The sequence below is a fragment of the Eschrichtius robustus genome, chromosome 2 (genome assembly GCF_028021215.1).
Source record: "Eschrichtius robustus isolate mEscRob2 chromosome 2, mEscRob2.pri, whole genome shotgun sequence".
Taxonomy (NCBI): domain Eukaryota; kingdom Metazoa; phylum Chordata; class Mammalia; order Artiodactyla; family Eschrichtiidae; genus Eschrichtius; species Eschrichtius robustus.
Window position 1 is genome coordinate 157,965,582 of NC_090825.1, and position 19,743 is coordinate 157,985,324.

At 50.7% G+C, this 19,743-nt stretch overlaps 3 protein-coding genes across 3 annotated transcripts; 2 read left to right on the forward strand and 1 right to left on the reverse strand.

The window, feature by feature from the left end:
- The first annotated feature begins 1,280 nt into the window (after positions 1–1,280).
- ARL10 (ARF like GTPase 10) lies at positions 1,281–10,975 on the forward strand. The gene is made up of 4 exons (XM_068536402.1): positions 1,281–1,569; positions 2,191–2,392; positions 5,252–5,427; positions 7,445–10,975. Exons 1-4 carry the CDS (start codon positions 1,387–1,389, stop codon positions 7,616–7,618), a joined length of 735 nt encoding a protein of 244 aa, XP_068392503.1. The 5' UTR covers positions 1,281–1,386; the 3' UTR covers positions 7,619–10,975.
- A 1,796-nt stretch (positions 10,976–12,771) lies between these two features.
- On the reverse strand, positions 12,772–17,119 carry NOP16 (NOP16 nucleolar protein). The gene is made up of 5 exons (XM_068536403.1): positions 16,919–17,119; positions 16,720–16,828; positions 15,482–15,551; positions 13,855–13,961; positions 12,772–13,103 (listed from the first exon to the last, which is right to left on the reverse strand). The coding sequence occupies exons 1-5, from the start codon at positions 17,023–17,025 to the stop codon at positions 12,960–12,962; spliced, it is 537 nt and encodes a 178-aa protein (XP_068392504.1). The 5' UTR covers positions 17,026–17,119; the 3' UTR covers positions 12,772–12,959.
- Positions 17,120–17,260: 141 nt separating this feature from the next.
- On the forward strand, positions 17,261–18,243 carry HIGD2A (HIG1 hypoxia inducible domain family member 2A). The gene is made up of 2 exons (XM_068536404.1): positions 17,261–17,461; positions 17,815–18,243. The coding sequence occupies exons 1-2, from the start codon at positions 17,308–17,310 to the stop codon at positions 17,979–17,981; spliced, it is 321 nt and encodes a 106-aa protein (XP_068392505.1). The 5' UTR covers positions 17,261–17,307; the 3' UTR covers positions 17,982–18,243.
- The last annotated feature ends 1,500 nt before the right edge of the window (positions 18,244–19,743 follow it).

Below are 19,743 nucleotides of genomic sequence, written 5' to 3' on the forward strand. Positions count from 1 at the left end.
CACCCAGTCTGTGGTATTTTGTTATGACTACCCAAGAAGATTAAAACATCTGCTAAGATTTAACAGTGTTGGGGCTTCCCTGGTGGTGCAGTGGTTAAGAATCCGCCTGCCAATGCAGGGAATATGGGTTCGAGCCCTGGTCCGGGAAGATCCCACATGCCGCGGATGCAGCTAAGCCTGCGTGCCTAGAGCCTGTGCTCTGCAATTAGAGAAGCCACCGTAATTGAAGGCCGCACGCACACTGCAAAGAAGAGTAGCCCCCACTCGCCACAACTAGAGAAAGCCCGTGTGCAACAACAGACCCAACGCAGCCAAAAATAAATTTATTAAAAAAAAAAAGATTTAACAGTGTTAAATGGTGCCAGGAGGTCAAGCAAGATAAGAACTAAGATGCCACCAAGGGATTTACCAATAAGGGGTTTGTTAGAGACCCTGGTGAGAACAGCTTCTCTGGGTGGGTGGGTCAAAGAATAGGAAATGCACATTATCCCAAAGCAGGGCTAAAATGGAAAGGAGAGGTAGCAACCAGAGGCAGAGGAAACAGGAGAGATCTGAGCATACCGGGGGGTGACTAGGGAAAAGCCCAGCGTCCTCCCTGGTGTATAAGATGGCTTGAGGTGGTTTACAGTAAAAATATACCCATTCACCCCACAGGTCCTCCTCTTAAGTACCCCAGGCCCGTTTCTCCTGCTTTTCCTCCTTGTGTTACATCTGGAAACTTTGGCAGTCACTGGGGGTCACGGAGGACAAAGTGGTCAGGTCTAAACAGACTCCTGGACCTGCCTGCTTCATCAGGATGCCAAGAGACCGCAAGAGAGCAGAACCCCTGGGAAGCAGGCAGCAGCCAAGGCAGGGTAGAGAGTACTAACAGTCAGGGACCTGGGTTCCAGTCCTGCTTCTGCACTCCATAACCTGCCATCCCATAGAATTCCTCTCTGAACTCTTGAGGGATCTAGGAAACAGATCGCCTGGGTTTGAATGCAGGCTTCACCAAAGCACTACGGTGTGACTTGGGCCTCGGTTTCCCTTCTAAGAGGCACTGTTTTAAGGGGTAACCTAGAACAGCTGTGAGCTAACCCCTTCGCACACAGCAAGTGCTCGGTAGATGCCAGTATCACCGCCTCTTGTCCTACCCAGGCACAGCCTCTCACTCCACACCGCACCTCGCAGAGTGGGCGGGAGGTCCCTGCGCTCCAGCCCGCGCCCCCGCTGCAGCCGCCAGGGCGCGGGCGGCCTGTCGCGACAGCGGCGGTGCATTGTGGGGCTTGTAGTGCGGGGCTTGGTTGGGTGGGTGGGCGCGGCCGAGGCAGTTCGCAGCGGGGCCATCTTCTGCAGGCCGGCTGGCTCGGCCTGTGCAGCCGGCATCCGTGCCCCTCGCCCGGCCCGATGGCGCCGCGGCCGCTAAGCTCCTTGGTGCTGGCGCTGGGTGGCGCGGCGGCCGTGCTCGGTTCGGTGATCTTCATCCTCTGGAAGACCTACTTCGGCCGCGGACGGGAGCGGCGCTGGGACGGAGGCGAAGCCTGGTGGGGCACGGAGCCTGCCCGCCTTCCGGAGTGGGACGAATGGGACGTGAGTACCTGGAGGAGATCTGCGTCTCCGCGCGCGTAGCCAAGGGGTGTGACCGCCGCCCTGCGGGGCGGGAGCTTGATGCCGCAGGCCTCGCGCGGGTGGGCGCGCGTCGGGCGGCCGGGAGTCCCGGAACCGAGGAACGGGTGGGCGTTTGGGGGATTGTGCTATGCTGCGCCGCCATAGGCCTAGGGCTTCCTCCGGGGAGCCGGAGCCCGTCAGGCCAGCGCCGGGCCCAGCCCGCGCCCGCCCGGCGCCTGCGCAGTGCGCGCGGGCCGGGGGATGCCGGGAGAGGCCCTCCGCCCCCTCACCGGGCCCGCGCGGTTCATTTGCGCGTTATCCCGACTCGGTGGTTCCTTCCGCTGTGGGATGTGGGGATTGTCAGTCTGAGGAGGCTGACGCTCCGCGAGGGGTAGGAATTTGCTCGAGGTCACTCAGGAAAAACCTGAAGAACGGGCCTTGGGATTCAGGACTCCATAGGCTCCGCTCGTCCCTTTGCACCAGGGCGGGCCTGGCTGCCCCTTAACGGCGGCAGGGCGGGGATGGGCGCTTTGGGCCTTCGGTCTTCCCTGGGGAAGGGTGAGGCGGGAGGGTGCCGACCGCAGCCTGACCCGTGCCCCACAGCCCGAGGACGAGGCGGACGAGGAGCCGGCGCTGGAGGAGTTGGAGCAGCGCGAGGTGCTGGTGCTGGGGCTGGATGGCTCTGGGAAGAGCACGTTCCTGCGCGTGCTGGCCGGGAAGCCACCGCTGGAAGGCCACATTCCCACCTGGGGCTTCAACTCCGTGCGGCTGCCCACCAAGGACTTCGAGGTGGACCTGCTGGAGAGTGAGCAGACCTTCCCCCCCGCCCCCCCCCCCACACACTCCCGCTGTCTCCCCATCATCTCAGCTGAACCCAAGCCGTGGCTTTTTATCTAAGCAGGACACGCCCCTGTAGAAAGTCCTTCCCACGCCTCCCTGCGACACAGGATATAGTCCAAGCTCTATACTCTGGCTTGGTCGCCCCCTGTCCCTCACCCTTACTGCAGCCCACATGCCTAACACTGAGATACTAACAACTAAAGTTTCCAGTATGCCAAGCCCTTGACAGACATCACTTTAAAAACCCTCCCAACAACTCCGTAAAACCGGAAACAGTTACCACCTTCATTATAGGCCCAGAAAGTAAAATAATTTATCCAAGCTCATGCAGCTTGCCGGTCAGCTAATGCAGACTATCTGGCTCTGGGCTCTCGATGTTAAGCACCATGTACAGTGCTTGTTTCTGAAGGGTGCTTGCTGTTTTCTTTCTAATCTTCTGTGCTTTGCATGCACTGTTCCCCCAGTCCGGAAAGCCCTTCTTCCCTTGTTAAACTGCTGTTCATCCTTCAAGATTTAGGTCAAACATGATATCCCTCTGAAGCCTTCTCTGACCCCCAGGCTAGGTTAAGAGCTCCTTCTTCTGCTGCAGTGTTTGCCACATACCACCCTGTGTCCCTGACTAGGCATCTGGGGCACCGATAAATCTGATCCAGCTCTGGCCCCTAGGGCCCAGCCCCAATCAGGTACCTGGGAGAGCTTGCTGAGTGATCAGAGAGGGTCTGAGCATCCTCCTGCCCTCAGTGTTAGGCCTCTTGGGATCCCAGGAGAGGATGGGAGAGAGGGTATTGAGAGCGCAGCAGTACTTAACCACCTGTGTCCAGCCACAGACTCAGTGGGGAGGGACGGGTAGCCTTCCTGCCAGCCAAAGGACTCAGACCATAAAGACTAGGTGGGTTTAGTTAAGTCCTAAAGTGGTGGGATCGGACTCTGAGGGCCTGGCTGTTGGCCTGAATGGGCCCAGTTCCTCTGGTCTCAGGGCCTTGCCTGCTAGCCTGCCCTGGCTACATCTTTTCTCCCTGACTGTAGCAAACGTTGACATTCAGCTGAGATTTAGTCCTTTCAATGAGCTTTCCCTGTCTCTATCTCTTGTGCCAGGGACACAGAAAATTCAAGTGGGGGTTCTGCACTTGAGGCCCACTCTGTCTGGCAGAGACAGTATCCCCCTCCCTCCACCTTGGAAGAAGGGGTTTGGTGTTTTCATGTTACCCAGGGGTCTGCCCTGTTAACATCCCAGGCTCAGTAAGGTCACCCAACCTGGATTCAAACCCAGATCTCCCATTCAAGTCCCGGGGCTTTCCCCTCCCACAGCACCCACTTCACTGTGGTCTCCTACAGCACCTGGCCTGGAGCCCAGCTGAGAGTGAGCACTTTGTGCATTTTTGATGACTTTTCCCTTCCCCCCACCTCCTATACCCATTTTATTAGCTAGTTCTGTCAGCTTTATTCTCCAATGGAGTCTGCGTCTGTTCACTTCTCCCCACCTCCATTTCTGCCTAATTGGTCCAAGCCATGGTCACCTGTCAGGACTACAACAGTCTCCTTGCTGGTCTTCCTGCTTCCACTTCTGTCCTCAATGTTGGACAGCGGTATCTTTCAGAAACCCGTATCAGATCATGTCATTCTTGCTTAAAATGCTTAAGGGGCTCCCCACAGACTCACTGTGGCTTTATGGGCCCTGTGTGGTCCAGCCCTGGGCAGCCTTGCTGGTCATGGCTTCCTCCTCTCCCCTTCTGGCAGCGCCTCAGCCTTCTGTTTCTCGAACACATGGATCTTGCTCTGCCCACTGCCTATAATGCTTTTCTCTGCCTCATCTCATGACTAGCTCCTTCTCGTCATCCCGGACTTAGTTCACATGCTGCTTCCTTAGACCACCTTCCCAGACCAACCAGTCCAAAGCCAGCAGCACATACAACCACCCCACCCCACCCCTTTCACTTTTTCTGTTTTACTTCCTTCCTTTGTGGAGTGTGTTTATGTGTTACTGCTGTGTTGTTTCTGGTTACGGAGGGAGCTCCTTGAGAGCAGGGCCCCTGCCTGCCTTGCTCACCTCTGTATCTCCAGCACCCAGATCAGTGCTTGGCACCTAGTAAGCACTCAGTATATACTTGTTGAGTGCCTGCTATGTGCCAGGCATTGTGCTGAGGGCTTTGGGGGGATCCAGAGATAAATAGCTCTAACTCTCAAAGAGCTTAGAGCCCACAAGTGTCAGAAGTATAACCAGAAACACTAGGATGCAGGATGACCAGTGGGGACTTTGCAGAGGGACAGAGGGGAACAGGAATAACCCAGGTTGGGGGTGCTACTTGGGCAGCCACTTGGTGGCACTGTTGAGTATGGTGTTTCCAAGGAAAGAAAATGGGGCGACTAGACTGAACAAGAGAAGCCGAATGGAGAATGGCTGTGCACAGGCAGGGCAGGGAGTCCTGGCTGCTGACCACAGCCGCCACTGACCCAGGAGGAAGCTAGAATTTGGGAGGAGGCAAGGCAGCCCAGGAGAAAGAACCAGAGAGTACTATTTATTGAGCATATACTATACACCAGTCCTGTGAAAGGTGCATTGCATGTGGTACCTTTGGGTTCTGCTGCAACCTGTTAGGTAAGTTCAGTGAGGAGGAGACTGATGCCCAGAGGTAGCGACCTGCGCAGGGAGACCTAGCTGTCAGAGCTGGAGCTAAACCCAGGTCTGATTGGCTCTGGAACCTGTGGACTTTCCCTTGCTCCTGGCCAGTGGAGCCTTGGAAGGCAGGAAGTGGGGTGGGGTCAGGTTATATGTAGAGAGCCAGGGCCCAGGGAGGCTCTGAGCTGGCCCCTGGCCTCTCCTCAGTCGGTGGCAGCCAGAATCTGCGCTTCTACTGGAAGGAGTTTGTGAATGAAGTGGACGTGCTGGTGTTCATGGTGGACTCGGCTGACCAGCTGCGGTTGCCCTGGGCCCGACAGGAGCTGCACAAGCTACTGGACAAGGACCCTGACCTGCCTGTCGTCATCGTGGCCAACAAGCAGGTGAGAGCCATGGGAGGCTGGCTCAGGCCAGGCGGGCTTGATCCACAGATGCCTGGGCAGGGGCAGGGAGCACTGGAGAGGTATTCGGGCCCAGGCCCATGACCTGCAACGCTTAGCTGAGAAACTGTCCCCCACCTCTGCTACCTGTACTTTCCTCATTCCTAATCCTCATCCCCTCTCTGCCTTCCTCTTTGCCTGTCATTTGTCATCCTAGAGAAATGAGAAAAATTATTATTAAGTGTCCACTACTTCCCAGGTGTGGTTTCAAATAACATTTCATATTATGCTTCTGTTCACCCTACAAGATATGGGATACTCTTTCCATTTTACAGATGGGGAATCTGAAGCTCAGAGAAATTTTGTACACCTTGAAAATAGTAAAATTGGAATGTCTAACTCCAAAACCTGCACCTTTTCCACTCTTCTATGTCTGTATGATTTCTGACTCTAGATCAGAGAGCTACAGCTAGGAAGTGATAAGAAGTTGAACAGATTAAATAATAATAAGAACTAACATTTATTGTGTGCTTACAGCGTGCTAAGCACCCGGTAATCATGACCTCACTTGTCTTACAAAAACCCCACTTTAGGCCTTGCTGTTAGCCCAGAGTTACAGCTGGTATGTGGCAAAGCCAGGAGTTGAGCTTAGATCTTCCTCAAAGTTCCTGCTCTTCACTCTACCTCTCCTGGCCCAGCAACTCTCGGCATCGCACACTTAAGATGCCATTCTCTGCCACAGTATAGAGTCCTGTCATATTTCATGTGGCCTGTGCCCATGGTCCTGATAGCTGTGGGGCATGTTTCCAGCCTGGCTTGGAGAGAGGCTATCCATCTTTGACCTCAGGTTCCCCCTGCCTATTAGGAAATACTTGACAGTCATTTATAAATAGGGTAACCATATGTCCTGGTCTGCCTGGGACAGCCCCCATTTATGCCTGTTGCTCTTGTATAACTATTAATAGTACCTACTTTGAGTCTCTGAAGTACCCCAGTTTGACATGGGGAGGGGGAAGGGTAAGCTGGGACAAAGTGAGAGTAGCAATGACATATAGTATACCAAATGTAAAATAGATAGCTAGTGGGAAGCAGCCACATAGCACAGGGAGATCAGCTCAGTGCTTTGTGTCCACCTAGAGGGATGGGATAGGGAGGGTGAGAGGGAGACGCAAGAGGGAGGGGATATGGGGATATATGTATACATATAGCTGATTCACTTTGTTATACAGCAGAAACTTACACAACATTGTAAAGCAATTAGACTCCAATAAAGACGTTAAAGTTAATTAATTAATTAATTAAAATAAAAAGAAGTACCCCAGTTTGGACAGTAAATCACATCATCATCTTGTATATAAACTATAATTTATAGTGATTTTGGACCTACAGGAAATAACACCTGAGGTCCCAGCACTCTATGAATTGCTCCAAGAAGAATCATTTTAATCTTGGGCCAGGCTTGAAATTAAAATGTACCATCACCAGCCATGTTGTGTAGTGGCTTCTTTTTCTCGTCACTGGGTTTCTAGAAGTCTAGGGAAGGTAAGGCCCTTGTCTGGAAGTGACCCTACTGTAAGATCTCTCCACCATTAAGTTTAGGAAACTGAGCTAGGGTTCCTATAAAGGTTATAAACTTGGTCATCAAGCCAACCTGAGTTTGAAACCTGGCTCTGCCACTTATCACTGTTTCATTGGCTAAATGACTTCACCTCCCTGAGCTGATTTCCTCATCAGTTAAGTGTGGACTGTGAGAATTAAGTAAGATTAAGTGCCTATCACAATGCCTGACTTAGAGGAAGTGCTCTTTCTTAGCACAGTGGCTGCGGGTAAGAATGATGGGGTGGAAAGAGATACCAAGGAAAGTCAGAGATGAGGAAGAGAGTTTAGACCAAGTGGCCGTGAGAGAACTTAGGCTCCAGTGTTCCCCCAGGGAGCCGAAGAACAGTTTATTTCATAGATGACAAGGGTGGGTTGTTGGGAAACACTGTCAGTCCCTCCTGACATGTCTGTTTCATCCCAGGACCTGAGCGAGGCCATGAGTGTGGTGGAGCTGCAGCAGGAGCTGGGCCTTCAGGCTGTCGACAACCAGCGGGAAGTCTTCCTCTTGGCAGCCAGCATTGCCCCTGCAGGAGCCGGCTTTGAAAATCCTGGCACCGTGCACATCTGGAGACTGCTCCTGGAGCTTCTCTCCTAGGCTGGTACCCACCTGCTCACCAGCCAGCCCTGGGACCCCAGTTCTGCTCCTCCTGCTTCTTCATCCCCAGCCGGGGCCTGGGGCACAGCCTATGTGGCAGCACTTCCCTTCTCCCCTCCTCGCCCTCTCAAGAGCAGGGCCTGGGCAGGCCAGGAACCATATGGAAGCCTTCCTGGTGAGCTAGCCATGAGGCTGAAGCAGGGAGGCGGGTGAGGCTGAGGAGAGAACGGTGTCTTGCCCATTCTGGGCTGGGAGTGAATCCCACTTTCACCAGGGAAGGCAGCCTCGTCCTCTGACCTGTACAGTGAGCTGCTCAGCAGGCTTAGTTCTCCCCGCCCTGTAGATCCCAGTGGTTGAGGACCGGTGTAGGTGTCCAAAGTATGCCCAGTCTAGACCATTCCCTCCTGGTGACTTAACACCCCTCTAATGTGGGCAGGTTCTGGGCGGTACGCTGTGAGCTCAGACCCCGACTCCTGCATTATCCTCCAACCCCAGCTGGCTCATGGCCTTGTGCAATCCCTCCCTCTCTGGCCCCAGGGCCATCCTTTTTAAAGAGAAGTGATTTCTATGTTTTTTTTCTAACTTGGAGATGTATTTCCCAGCCATGAAGATAAGAAGCTCAAGGACGAACCTAGAGATCCTAGCAAGGAGCTTTCTGAAACCTCCCTGCTTCCCTGAGGTTGAGGCCTGGCCCACCAGCCTCTTGACTACAGAGTAAGTGGTATTCACCCGCTAATCAGAAAAATTGAAAGCTTCCCCCAGCCCCCCACCCCACCAAAATCTGGAGACAGAAGCTGCTGCTCTTACACTAACTGTGCCAGTGCCCATGTTTACATAAGTCTGGGGAAGGAAGGAGCCTGCCTGTGCCCCTGGGAAGAAGACTGTCAGCGGAGCAGGATGTTGACCTCCAAACTGCATTTAATTATTTATTTATTTATAAAAGGAACAGGCCAAAGTTTAGGCTCTGTTTCTAGGTGCTGTTATTAAAACCCCAGAAGATTGTCATGGAAAATTTGGATCTTTGAGGAAAATAACTGGAATCATGAATGACAGTGTGGTAAGCTACACGTTTCATTGGAGACAGAGCTTGCACTCCCCTGACCCTCTGTGGCTGTAATTGATGTCATAATACTTCACGATGATCCATATGAACTTGAACTCCACCACTTGGCCCAGCAGTCAAAGGGACACAAACTGTGTAGGTAACATGACTCTGGGAGAGGCAATTTCATCATAGTTATCCAAATAAAAAGAAATGAGAATTAGCAGACCAACCAACAGGGTAGCCTTGGGTACATCACTCAGCCTTTCTAGACCTGCTGATTGCCCAGCTAAGGCAAAGTTGGACAGAATTTCTGCTGTCCTCTCCAGTACACATTCCATAATTCTCCTGTTTCCAGTGATCAGCCAGTTTAAGGACTGTCTCTGTACTGACACTTCTCTTTAGTGCAGGCAAAAGAAGGAGTCTTTTGTCAGGGGCCACTGAACTGTCACCTCCACAAATGGGCCTTTTTTTGAAGGAGATATCCAACTCAGTTTGCTTTTTAATTGAGAATAGAGATTATGTGCCTTTGTTTCATTTGACATTTACTCAGTGTGCTGCAGTTCCATGCTGTGGCCGGTGCAAGAGGGGCAGGCCAGGAAGGTGGGCTGTAGGTGTCTCAGAATAGAATCACTTTCTTTGAAATTCTGATTAACTTTCTGCTTTAAGAAGTGATTTGACTGATTTTATTAAATATTTCGGGAATGAGTTGGGTTTTAGAGTAGCCTTTGAAGCTCTGCTGACGCTTTTCATTTCGCCATTAGAAGGTTGAGAGGCTTTACTTCTCTGTTCTATGAACTCCACTTCGTCCTCTAGTACTTAAAAGTTACCTTTGGAGCCAGCATTGTTGAGGGGGGCACCCTTTTCTACTAATTAAGATCTGCCTTTGGTCTAATGAGTATCACTATGTAGTACAGTTTTTAAAGTCCCCACCGTGGGGAGGTGAACTTGAGTAGAGTTTAACTATGTGTACTTTAGCAACTTTCAAAGACCACTCTCAGAACTGACAGGTCCCAGTGGCACACCAGAAGACACCACTGAGGAGCACTGAAGGTCCAGGGTGCCACCCCCTGGTGCTTGCACAGAGTGTATAGACGTCCTGTTGGCCTGTGGCGGTGCCTCGCGTGTGGAGCTGCTGGCCTGTCCTGGCTGGGTGGCAAACAGTACTCATCTGCTCCAGTTCCTACCAGGACCAGATTGGGCAAAGTGGGGAAAGGCCTTTCTTAAGAACAGCTAACTGCCTGGCCTTGTGGTGCTCTTACCTAGTTGTTCCTGAATGTGACTTTGGTTCTGGAGCCCAGATGACTGCTTTAGGGAACCAGTCATTACCTGGAGCTGTTCATCTCAAAGTGAGGTTCCTGACTAGTCTGGGTGACGCTATGTTCCCCCTACTGCCCTGACTCTACCTGAGCTTGGGAATAGGGAGTGAATGGCTGGGCAGCTCTCATATTCTAATGAAGACCATACAGTGCCCACTTCACATGGGAAGGAAGTTTCTGCACCTACTTGCTGGTTGAACCTATGCCTGGATCACTTACCCTGGCTCTAGGGGCTTCTGTTCTTAAGAGTTATTTAAATTAAACCATGGCTTCTGACCTGCTGCTATCCCTCTGAAGAGAGGCCAGCCTGGCTCAGAGCTTGGACATGTGGATGGTCTAGGCAAGAGGGATCCTGAGGCTGCTGGGACCATCACCTTGGACTGGCTGCCTATTCTAAGAAGCCTCCTCTGGCACTTCTTGGCGCCCAGAACTGCCCCTTGCAGGCTTGCGCTGACACGTTGGTATCCAGCTCTAAGGACTGGGGAGGAGGTAAAGTTGGTCCATCATGGCCTCCCGATCCTCCGCAGAGAAATGCTAATGAAAAATCTCACAACTCTAGCCTGTCTGAATGAAACCTCAGGTTCTCCAGAAAAATGTTTCCACTTGCCTTTGGGAATCATTTTGTTCGTATGCTAGTTTAGTAGCAACTGCCAGCATCTTGAACCAGCTGCTAAAACTCACCTGTGGTTTCCATCGTCGTCCTCATCCTGCCCCAGACCTCAGACCTGGGCAGTCTGAGCAGCCTGCCTCTCACCTTTGCTGTGTGCTCCCACATCCTCTAAGTCCTTTCTAGTAACTGAAAAGGGGAACCTCCAAGTTTTCCCGCTGCCTCCAGGAGGTGGGCCCATTAAGGGACAAGGGGAAGATTGCCATCAAAGATTTGAAGTAAAGGAGCCTTGCTGTCCCAGCCCGTGCCCTGTGAACACGGACCCACGAACTGCATAAAACGGAGTGTGGTGGCTGTTTGAGGTATACAATAAACGCCAAAAATTCGGATATGGTTTCACATAAATTCTGATTTTGAGGAACGTGTGCTTGGTGCTTATAGTTCCAGTGAGGGGCAGCTCTGGAGGGTGGTCCCAGAACACTTCCTGTGACACAGCGTGTCAAACAGCAAGTTCCAGTCCCCTAGCCCTTCAGTCCACATGGGGGTGGACGGTTAAGGAACATCAGCTTTGGCCTAATTCAGTACTTTTGGGGAGGAACCCAAACCCTTTCTTGGGAGGAGTTCTAGCTGTCGGGGCCAGAGCTAGGCGTGGAAATGGGAGCGAGAACATCTTTTGAGTGCCTCCATGCCAGAGGTCAGAATGCAGGCGGTGCCATTCCACAAGCATTCCCCCAGTACCTGCCTTGGGCTGGGCTCTGGGATTCCCAGACAAGGTCCCTGCACTCAAGCCCAGTCTGGTAGAGAATGTCAACCAGACTAAAAGGTAGTTATGACTGTGATAGGCACTGCTACAGGAAGTCTGGGGCATGGGAACTCCAGCCTGGGGGTAGAGGAAGGTGGTATGGAAGGTTTCCTAAAGCTGGCACCTGAACTGGGTGAAGAAACAAGGTTAAGGGCCCAGCCTGGTCAAAGGCATGAATTTGGAATGCTGTGAAGGGCAGAAGTTAGGAGGCCAAATCACGAAGGCCCCCAGGAGCTCTGCTGCAGACTCAAATCATAAAGGCTGTGCTCGAGGTGTTCACAATGGCCAGTCACTGCTGGAGTCTAGCAGGCCGGATCTGATGGGGGGTGGTTTCTGTCTAGTTTCCAGCCTGCCTTAATGGTGTGGGACGGGTGGGCTGCCTTCAGGGTCCAAAGAGAAGGTCAGCAAGAGAAAGTCTAGGCTTAGTCATCGTGCAGACTTGACTTCAAACCCCACGTTAACGCCTCTCAAGCCTGTTTCCTTTCCTGCAACATGAAGATACCACACAACCTTACAGGGTTTTATGTGAAATGTTCTATGTAAAAACATAAGCCCTTCTTTTCAAGAGCAGTGAGGAGAGACAAATTTTACGTGCTTTAAGGAGAAAGCTTAGGAACAGAGGTTTTCTGTATTATTAATAGCTGAGGATAACGTATCAAGACAAGAAAATGCCCAGCACCCACCCCACAGCTTGTCTGTGATCCTGCTATATACCAGTCGTGCCACCGAATGAGGCAGGCCTGGCCCCAAGGAATGGCCATGCAGTGTGTAGCCCAGTGCTTGGCACACAGCACAGTGGTATTCACCAGTCCCCAGATGGTCTCAGAAAGCAGGTTTGGGGGCCTCAGACTCCCTTCAGGAAAGACAAGTAGCAAAGGCAGGTCACTTGAAGACAGACCAGGAGGCAGCTATACAGCTCCTTACCCTCTGGCACTTGAGCCACAGCTGGCCTCAGATCAGGGCCATGGAGAACCGGTCCACCAGCCCCCAGCCTGGGGTGAGGCAAGCACTGGAAGCCCCTCCCAAGCAGCCCAGGGTTCCCAGCAGGCTTCTGTAGAAGCGTTAGTGGAACTGCTATGCAGGAAACCAAGGCAGAGCAGTGGAACCAGAACAGGGGAGAAGAGGAGGGAGGCTGTGCCTAGAAGGGCATGTGAATATGGAGCAAAAAGGGCTGAATGGCCTCTTTACCTTGGCTGAGTAGGTTTTTGCAGGGGCAGCCCCAGGGCTTGGCTGGGAGGGGCAAATGCAAAACCATCAGAGAAGTAAAATACTGTATTTTATTGTACACAGACTACATTCAAACAAACCACCCACTCTGAAAACAGCAGGTTCTGGCTTTTCCCAGAGACTCCAGAAGAACATAAATTGAAGCCTCTGGGAGACAGTGCCTTCCCCAAAGGGAGGTGTGAGAGATTTTGTGTGTGTGTGTGTGTATGTGTGTGCTGTAACCTTTTGATTCCATTGGGTTTGGCTAGCCTCATCTGTAGCCGCACACCTCTCCTTGCCTTAAACCCTGGCTCCAGCTTCTCTGGTCCAGGAGGAAGTCTCAACCTGGGGCAGGTGTAAACCAGTCACTCAACCTCCATCTTATTCTTCTGCAAAGAATCGACAAAGGCTTGCCACTCTGCTGGGTAAAAACGCTTATAGACGTTGATCTTATTCCGAATCTGTTTTGGGGTATCTTGATAGTAATTCTTCTCATCCCGGGCCATAGCCTAAGAAGGGAGAAGGGCCACTTGAAGAAGGCTGGACAGGCAAGGTTCAAATCCTAGCCCTGAGTTGGGCAAGCTACTTCCCATCCCTGAGGTTCAGATTCCTCACCTCAAAAGCCATAGTGTATGTGGGGAAATGCCCTCAGGGACTAGGCAGGAGCTGGGACCAGCTGAGTAGCTCATTCTCCATCCATCGCCAACTGATCCCACCTGGGCACGGGGGTTCATTGTACCCAGATCTTTCAATTTTTCGGAGAAGCCAAAAATAAGGACTTTTATTTGAAACCTCCGATAATTAAAATGGCAACTACAGTTAACCCTTGAACAACACAGATGTGAACTGCATGGGTCGACTTATACACGGATATTTTCCAGTAGTAAATACTACAGCACTACATGGTCCATGGTTGGTTGAATCCCTAGATGCGAGGAACCACAGACTTGGAGGACCAACTATAAATATAGACAGATTAACTCTCAAGTTGTTCAAGGGTCACCTGTAGTTCAAGTTGATTAATAAAAATACCATGCAAGCAAAACATATCAATGAGTGCGATATGAACCACAGGCCACTCAGTCTATCCAATTATAAGCATTCTGTCAATGGCATCCATTTCTTAGGGTCTCTCTTTCCTCTCTGTTTCCACTCAGTCTCAGGAAACAGGCAATAAGCAAGCATATCAGACCCTGAATGGTCCAGGGTACCTTCCCAAAGGGCCCAAGTGGTTCCTCCTGCCAGGCCTAAGCCACTCACCTTATAGTCCTCCCCATGGTTCTCCACCATGTAGCAAACATAGTCAATGAGATCCCGAGATAGCGTATTTCCTTTCTTTTCTGGAAGGCTGGCTTCTGCCTCCAGGTCTGGGTTGAGAGAAGCCGAGAGACAGGGAATGAGGCTTTACTTCCTGCACAAGTTGAGCTGCTCAGTCAATCCCAAGCCACAAGAGTTGCTACACCAACCATCTGATGAGCTTTTCCATCTGCAAATTCAGTGCTAGAAACTTCTTTTTAGACCCTCAGGTCCCAGACTCTGTCTATGGCACAAGCATCTATCAGTATGGCAATGAACTGAAAGGCAAGTCACCGCTCTTTGGGTCTCAGATGGGTGAAAGAAAGGCACCAAACTAAAAATCTCTACTTAGTGCCAGGTCCTGGGGACAGAGATGAAGATGCATTGCCTGTCCACAGGACAGGGCTCCCTTCCAGCTCCAAAACTCTCTGAGAACTTCTTGAAGAGTTAATAACAATACGTGAAATGGAAAGGTGTGAATAAATGAGAACTCGAGCTCTGAGAACTCGAGCTCTAAGTACTAGGGCCTGAGGCACCTCTCTGCTCCATGTGAGGGGAAAAGCCAAGCTCCAATAATGGCCTCACACCTAAAATAGCTAGGTAAATACTCCCCCATTCCTCATCTATGAAGGGAGAAAAATAGCTACCTCATGGAAATGAGGTAGTCAAATCTTATCCGGGGTTAGGTGCTAAAATTGCTTATAGTCAAAATTATCTTTGACTTGGTTGCCATGGGTTGTGGGGAGGTGAGAACAGGGCATTATTGTTTAATGAGTAAGGAGTTTCAGTCGTGCAAGATGAAAGTTCTGGAGTTCTGTTGCAGGACAATGTGAATATACTTAACACTACTGAGCTATACATTTTAAAATGATTAAGATGGTAAATTTTATGTGCTTTTTAACCACAATTAAAATTTTTTTTAATTAAAGAATTAAAAGTAAAATTTTTTAAGATTAGCTTTGACTGCAGAGAGTACACACGATTTTGTATATACAGTCCTGTGCAGTCAGTAACTCTTACAAGAATCATTAAAATAAACTACAGACAGGAACTCACAGAATTCTATATCAAATGTCTGGTCATTCAGATACTTTAAACTTTAGGAGAACTGTTAAATATCACAGACAGGAAAGAGGAAGGATGGGTAGAATATTCCAGAGTATTCCTGCTTCCCTGCAGAATTTACCCTCTTCTGTTTTAATATTCAGTCTCTATAGCCTTAATATACATAAAATTGGATTTATCACTGGAAAGATTACATGGTGGAATCTTTAAAAAAATCTGTTCATCCTTAATCTCATGAGAAGCTGAATGTGTGCCTGAGACTTACCGTTTTCTCTTCTATCCTCTCAGGCACTAGTTACATCCTCCCTGAACATCTCTGACCTCCCTTCACACACTGGAGCTTAGCCAGTAGACTGAAAATGTCTCAGCCGGAACACAGTCCTAACTCTGCAAGCTGAGCCCTAGACCAGCTCACTTCTTCCCTCTGAACCTCAGTTTCTCCATCTGTAAAATGAGAACATCTGAGGGTCCTTTCCAGCTCTAACTGAGCAGGATGGTGACCTAGAGGAATGTGGCCCACACCCACCATTGAGCACATAGGGCTTCCGCATGAGCTCCTTAGGCCTCTCCTCCACGTCCACTTCCAGGGCCTTTACCTGCAGAGAACAGAGACCGTGAGACCAGTAGACACAGGATAAGATCCTGGATGAGGGGAAATTCTAAAGGCTCCTGCCTGTCCCAACACAACTGCATTACCCACAAGGATCCCTCCACAAAGGCAAGAATAGATGACAAAAAGAACTAATGCCCTGGAAGCTTCGTGGTTCCCAAGAGGCTCAAGTAAGCAATTCATCTTTCTGTGCCTAACTATAAAATGGGCATAATACCCCTTGCCTGCCTCACTTAACTGTGCGGTTAGCAAATGAAACAATGCACGTGAAAGCACTTTATACTTTACAATGAGGAAGAGATGTCAGACATCTCTTATGCAGAGGAGCAAGCTGACGGTGCTTGGCTATAGCTTCATAATTGTTCAAGAAACAGTAGTACCATTTTCTTCTGGCATGAAGGGATAAAAAGAAACATGCCTGAAAGCAATGGGACAAATCCAATCAGCAAGCCCATTCATTAGGTTAACTATTTATTGAGCACTAGTCACATCCTCGGCACCACAGGATTTAGTAGTGAATGGAACACAGATTCTTGTCCCCAGGAGATTATGTTGGGGGAAAGAGGCACAGACAATAAACAAATATACAATATAATATACCATCAAGTATTTACAAGTGCCAATGAATTAAAATAAAGCAGGAAATAAGTTACTGAGTGAAAAGGGGTGCTATTTTTGAGAGCGGTCCAGAAAAAGAATTATTCCGGAGAAATTAGTCCTGGGAAAAACTACCCCTAGGGAAGCCTCAGACCAAGGACGATTGGATAACTGAGGAAAGGTGTAAGGAACAATAAGTAAAGATTCCAAACTCCTTATTAGGAAAGTTAAGGGCAGAAAAAGATAAATTCTGGAAAATATGGCTGAGATGCCAAGGGACCCAAACAGTTTAATTTCAGAGGAAAAAAAGTAAGTGCAGAAGGAAAGGGGAAGCTCCAACCCAGGTCCAATGTGTGCTGGGGGAGGGAGTATGAAGGGACCCTCAACCACAGTCAGTACAGCCTGGCCGAGTTGGCTGTGGGGAAGTCGCAAACCCAGGAAGGGAGTGAGGGAGGTAATAGGATTAATTTCTGAAACCCAGCTAAGTATGGCGGGGGTGGGGGGCGGGGGGGAGCTGGAGGTGGAGGGCAAGGGCCGGGACCCTACCACGTCACTACCTTTCTCTTAAGAAGGGGCACTGCCCTGTTGGGGTCCATAGCCAAACCCATATCGGCCAGGTTCTGCCGCACCGATTTGGTCTGGTCCCAGGCATGTCGGATGTGGGAGCTACGGGAAAAGAGAGGGCGATCTAGTAAACATCATCTCGCCGGCTGTCCCGCCCGAGGCCCCCTGACTTCTGAACTTTGGTCCCCTCACCATTCGATCCGCGGCGCTGCCTTCCGTCGAGCATTCCGGTTCAGACGCTTCCGGTTAACATTATAACCGAACTTCTGCCTCCGAGTCTTCCCCTTGGCTTTAGGCATCGCGCTGACCCCAGCACGGGTAACTCAGACTCGGGGCCTCTCACTCCAAGTACCTCGTGTAGCGACTCCTTCCGGCTAGTGATCGCGTGGTTTCGCAGGCTTTGGGGAAATGTAGTCCTCCTCGAAGCGACAGCAGACTGATTACTACGACTCCCAGAGTGCCATGAGGGATTACACCTGCGTACAACACTGAGCAAAGTCCTTTTCCCCGCCTTCTTTGATGACCTCATCAGGAGGCGGGGTTTAGCGTCCAGATTTTCTCCTACGGCTGTAGCCTAAAACATGGCGACTCCTCGCCCTGTCACTCCGGAGGCACCCTTTGAACCATCGCAGCCCCCAGTCATTGAGGGCTTTAGCCCCAGTGTATACAGCACTTCGGAAAGCTTCAAGGAAAAGTTTCTTCGCAAGACCCGCGAGAACCCAATGGTACCCATAGGTAAGCAAGCGGGCGCTAAAGGTACTGTAGACCAAGAAGACAGTGATATAGAGGGTAATGAAATCGGGGAGGACCGGGGACGCCAGGTGGGGACCGGAATGAGAGTGGACCAGAGATGCAGCGAAGGGGCCGAGCGGTGAGGGGCTGGGCGGTGATTGGAGCAGGAGCTGGACGGGATGGGGCGCTGAGATGGGGCCGATTCTGACTCGAAGGACCCCCGCTTCGGCCAGCCCCTCCCACCTCAGCTCCACCCCATACCCCCCTCTCCTCAGCTGCTGTTTAGAGATTTTGACCCTGGGGGCGGGAGCCCAAAGCGGGGAGGGTGCTTCCCACCTGCTTTGTCGCCTCTTCAGGCTGCCTGGGCACAGCGGCCGCCCTTACCTACGGCCTCTACTGCTTCCACCGGGGTCAGAGCCAGCGCTCCCAGCTCATGATGCGCACTCGAATCGCCGCCCAGGGCTTCACGGTCGTAGCCATCTTGATGGGTCTGGCTGCCTCCACTCTGAAATCTCGACCCTGAGTCGGTGGCCTGGCCTTGAAAGCTCCGCGGAGATCGTTCCCAGCTCCAAGAGCAACCACCGGTCCTGCCACTGGCATTATTCCCTCATCTCCCCTGACAAGCCCCTGTATCAGTGGGGGCAGAAGTGGCCAATTGTGTAACCGACAGATTTTTTTCAGAAATCTCAGGTTCGGTTCAGTTTGAGTGTTGCATACTTCTAGTTGTGCTGCACCTTCTCCACTCCCTACTTAATAAACTCTGATCCACTTGTAGTTTGAATTCATTCCCAGTCTCACCCCCATGGTTTTTGGTCTTTGGTTTTGGGAGAAAACAGACTAAAGACTGCAGGGACTCTTAAAATTCCAATAGTCTACTGATTCTCAAACTTTCCTGGTAAGAATCACCCTGGGGTACTTATTAAAAGTAGAGAGTCTCTACAGTGATGTTATACGAAAAAAAACAAAAAACAAAAAACTGATTTTTCCAACAGTTTTCAAACTTTCAGTAGAAAACCTTCCTTCATACGAGGGCTGCTATGGTTCTGTCAGAGGCAGGGGGCTCTGCCCTCCACTTCTACTCCTGACCCCAATCCCACCTCCTGAGAGCACCTAAGGCTCCACTGATCTACACCGTCTCAGCTTGGTTCTTGATGCATTTTACGGACCAGGAAACTGAGGCTTAGAGAAGCAGCCTGGTGTAACAGAAAGAGCATAAAGCATAATCCCAAAGCTTGTCAGTGGTTTGTGGCAGCACCTAGTGTTTTATGGCTAAGGAAAAAAGGAGGCTGGGGACCTGAGCAAACTCTAGAAAGAGGCAACTCATGAGTTTCTCATTCATGTAAAGTCTCAAACAGGTGTTCCTGGTCTGCAGTCAGCCCTAAAGTGTTGATTTGGATTCAGGTTCCTTCTATCCGTGACTCCATCAGTTTCAACACCAGCTGAATGACTTAGGCCAGCTAAGTTTCTTGCCCTCACCATGGTCTTTCAGCTGTAAGACAGAGATTATAAATGTAAAGCAGTACATTGTGGTGACCCTTGGCCTCCACAAGGAACAGATCTGAAGTGGTGAGGACTATGGCCCTTCTAGAGAGGATGGCCACTATTTTTAACTGTTGGTGTTGTGGGCCCCCCCCCAAAAAAAGATTAGTTGAAGTCCTAACCCCAGTACCTCAGAATGTGACCTTATTTGGGAATAGGGTCTTTTCAGAGGTAATCAAGTTAAAATGAGGTCAGTAGGGTGGGCCCTAATCCAATATGACTGGTGACCTTATACATGGACACAGCGACAGACACGTATAGAGAGCAGGCGACGTGAAGATGAACTCAGGATTGTAGTAATGCTTGTACAAGGCAAGGAACACCCAGGAACACAGATCCTTCCCTAGTGCCTTTAGAGGGATCATGGCCCTGCTGACACCATGACTTCAGACTTATGACCTCCAGAACAGTGAGACAATAAATTTCTGTTGTTCTAAACCAGACGCTGTGGTATTTTGTTATGGCAGCTCTGGGAAACTAATACGGTTGGCAATTAAATATTTTTAAACATTGTTCAGATCACAATGGCTTGAACATAACCTGTTTGCAACTCTGTTGAAGGGGAAGGTGTTGTCACTGATTGTTTCTCCCAAATCCACAAAAGAGCACAGCTGAAAGAGGGAGAGGGTCCTGACCAATCCCAAGGAAGGGCTGTGGCAGAGGCTACCTTCACCAGCCCCTCACCCAGGCAAAGAGGGAGCCCCCACCGGGAACCTCTGGTCTTGCCTCTTCCCTCCAAGCTGCTT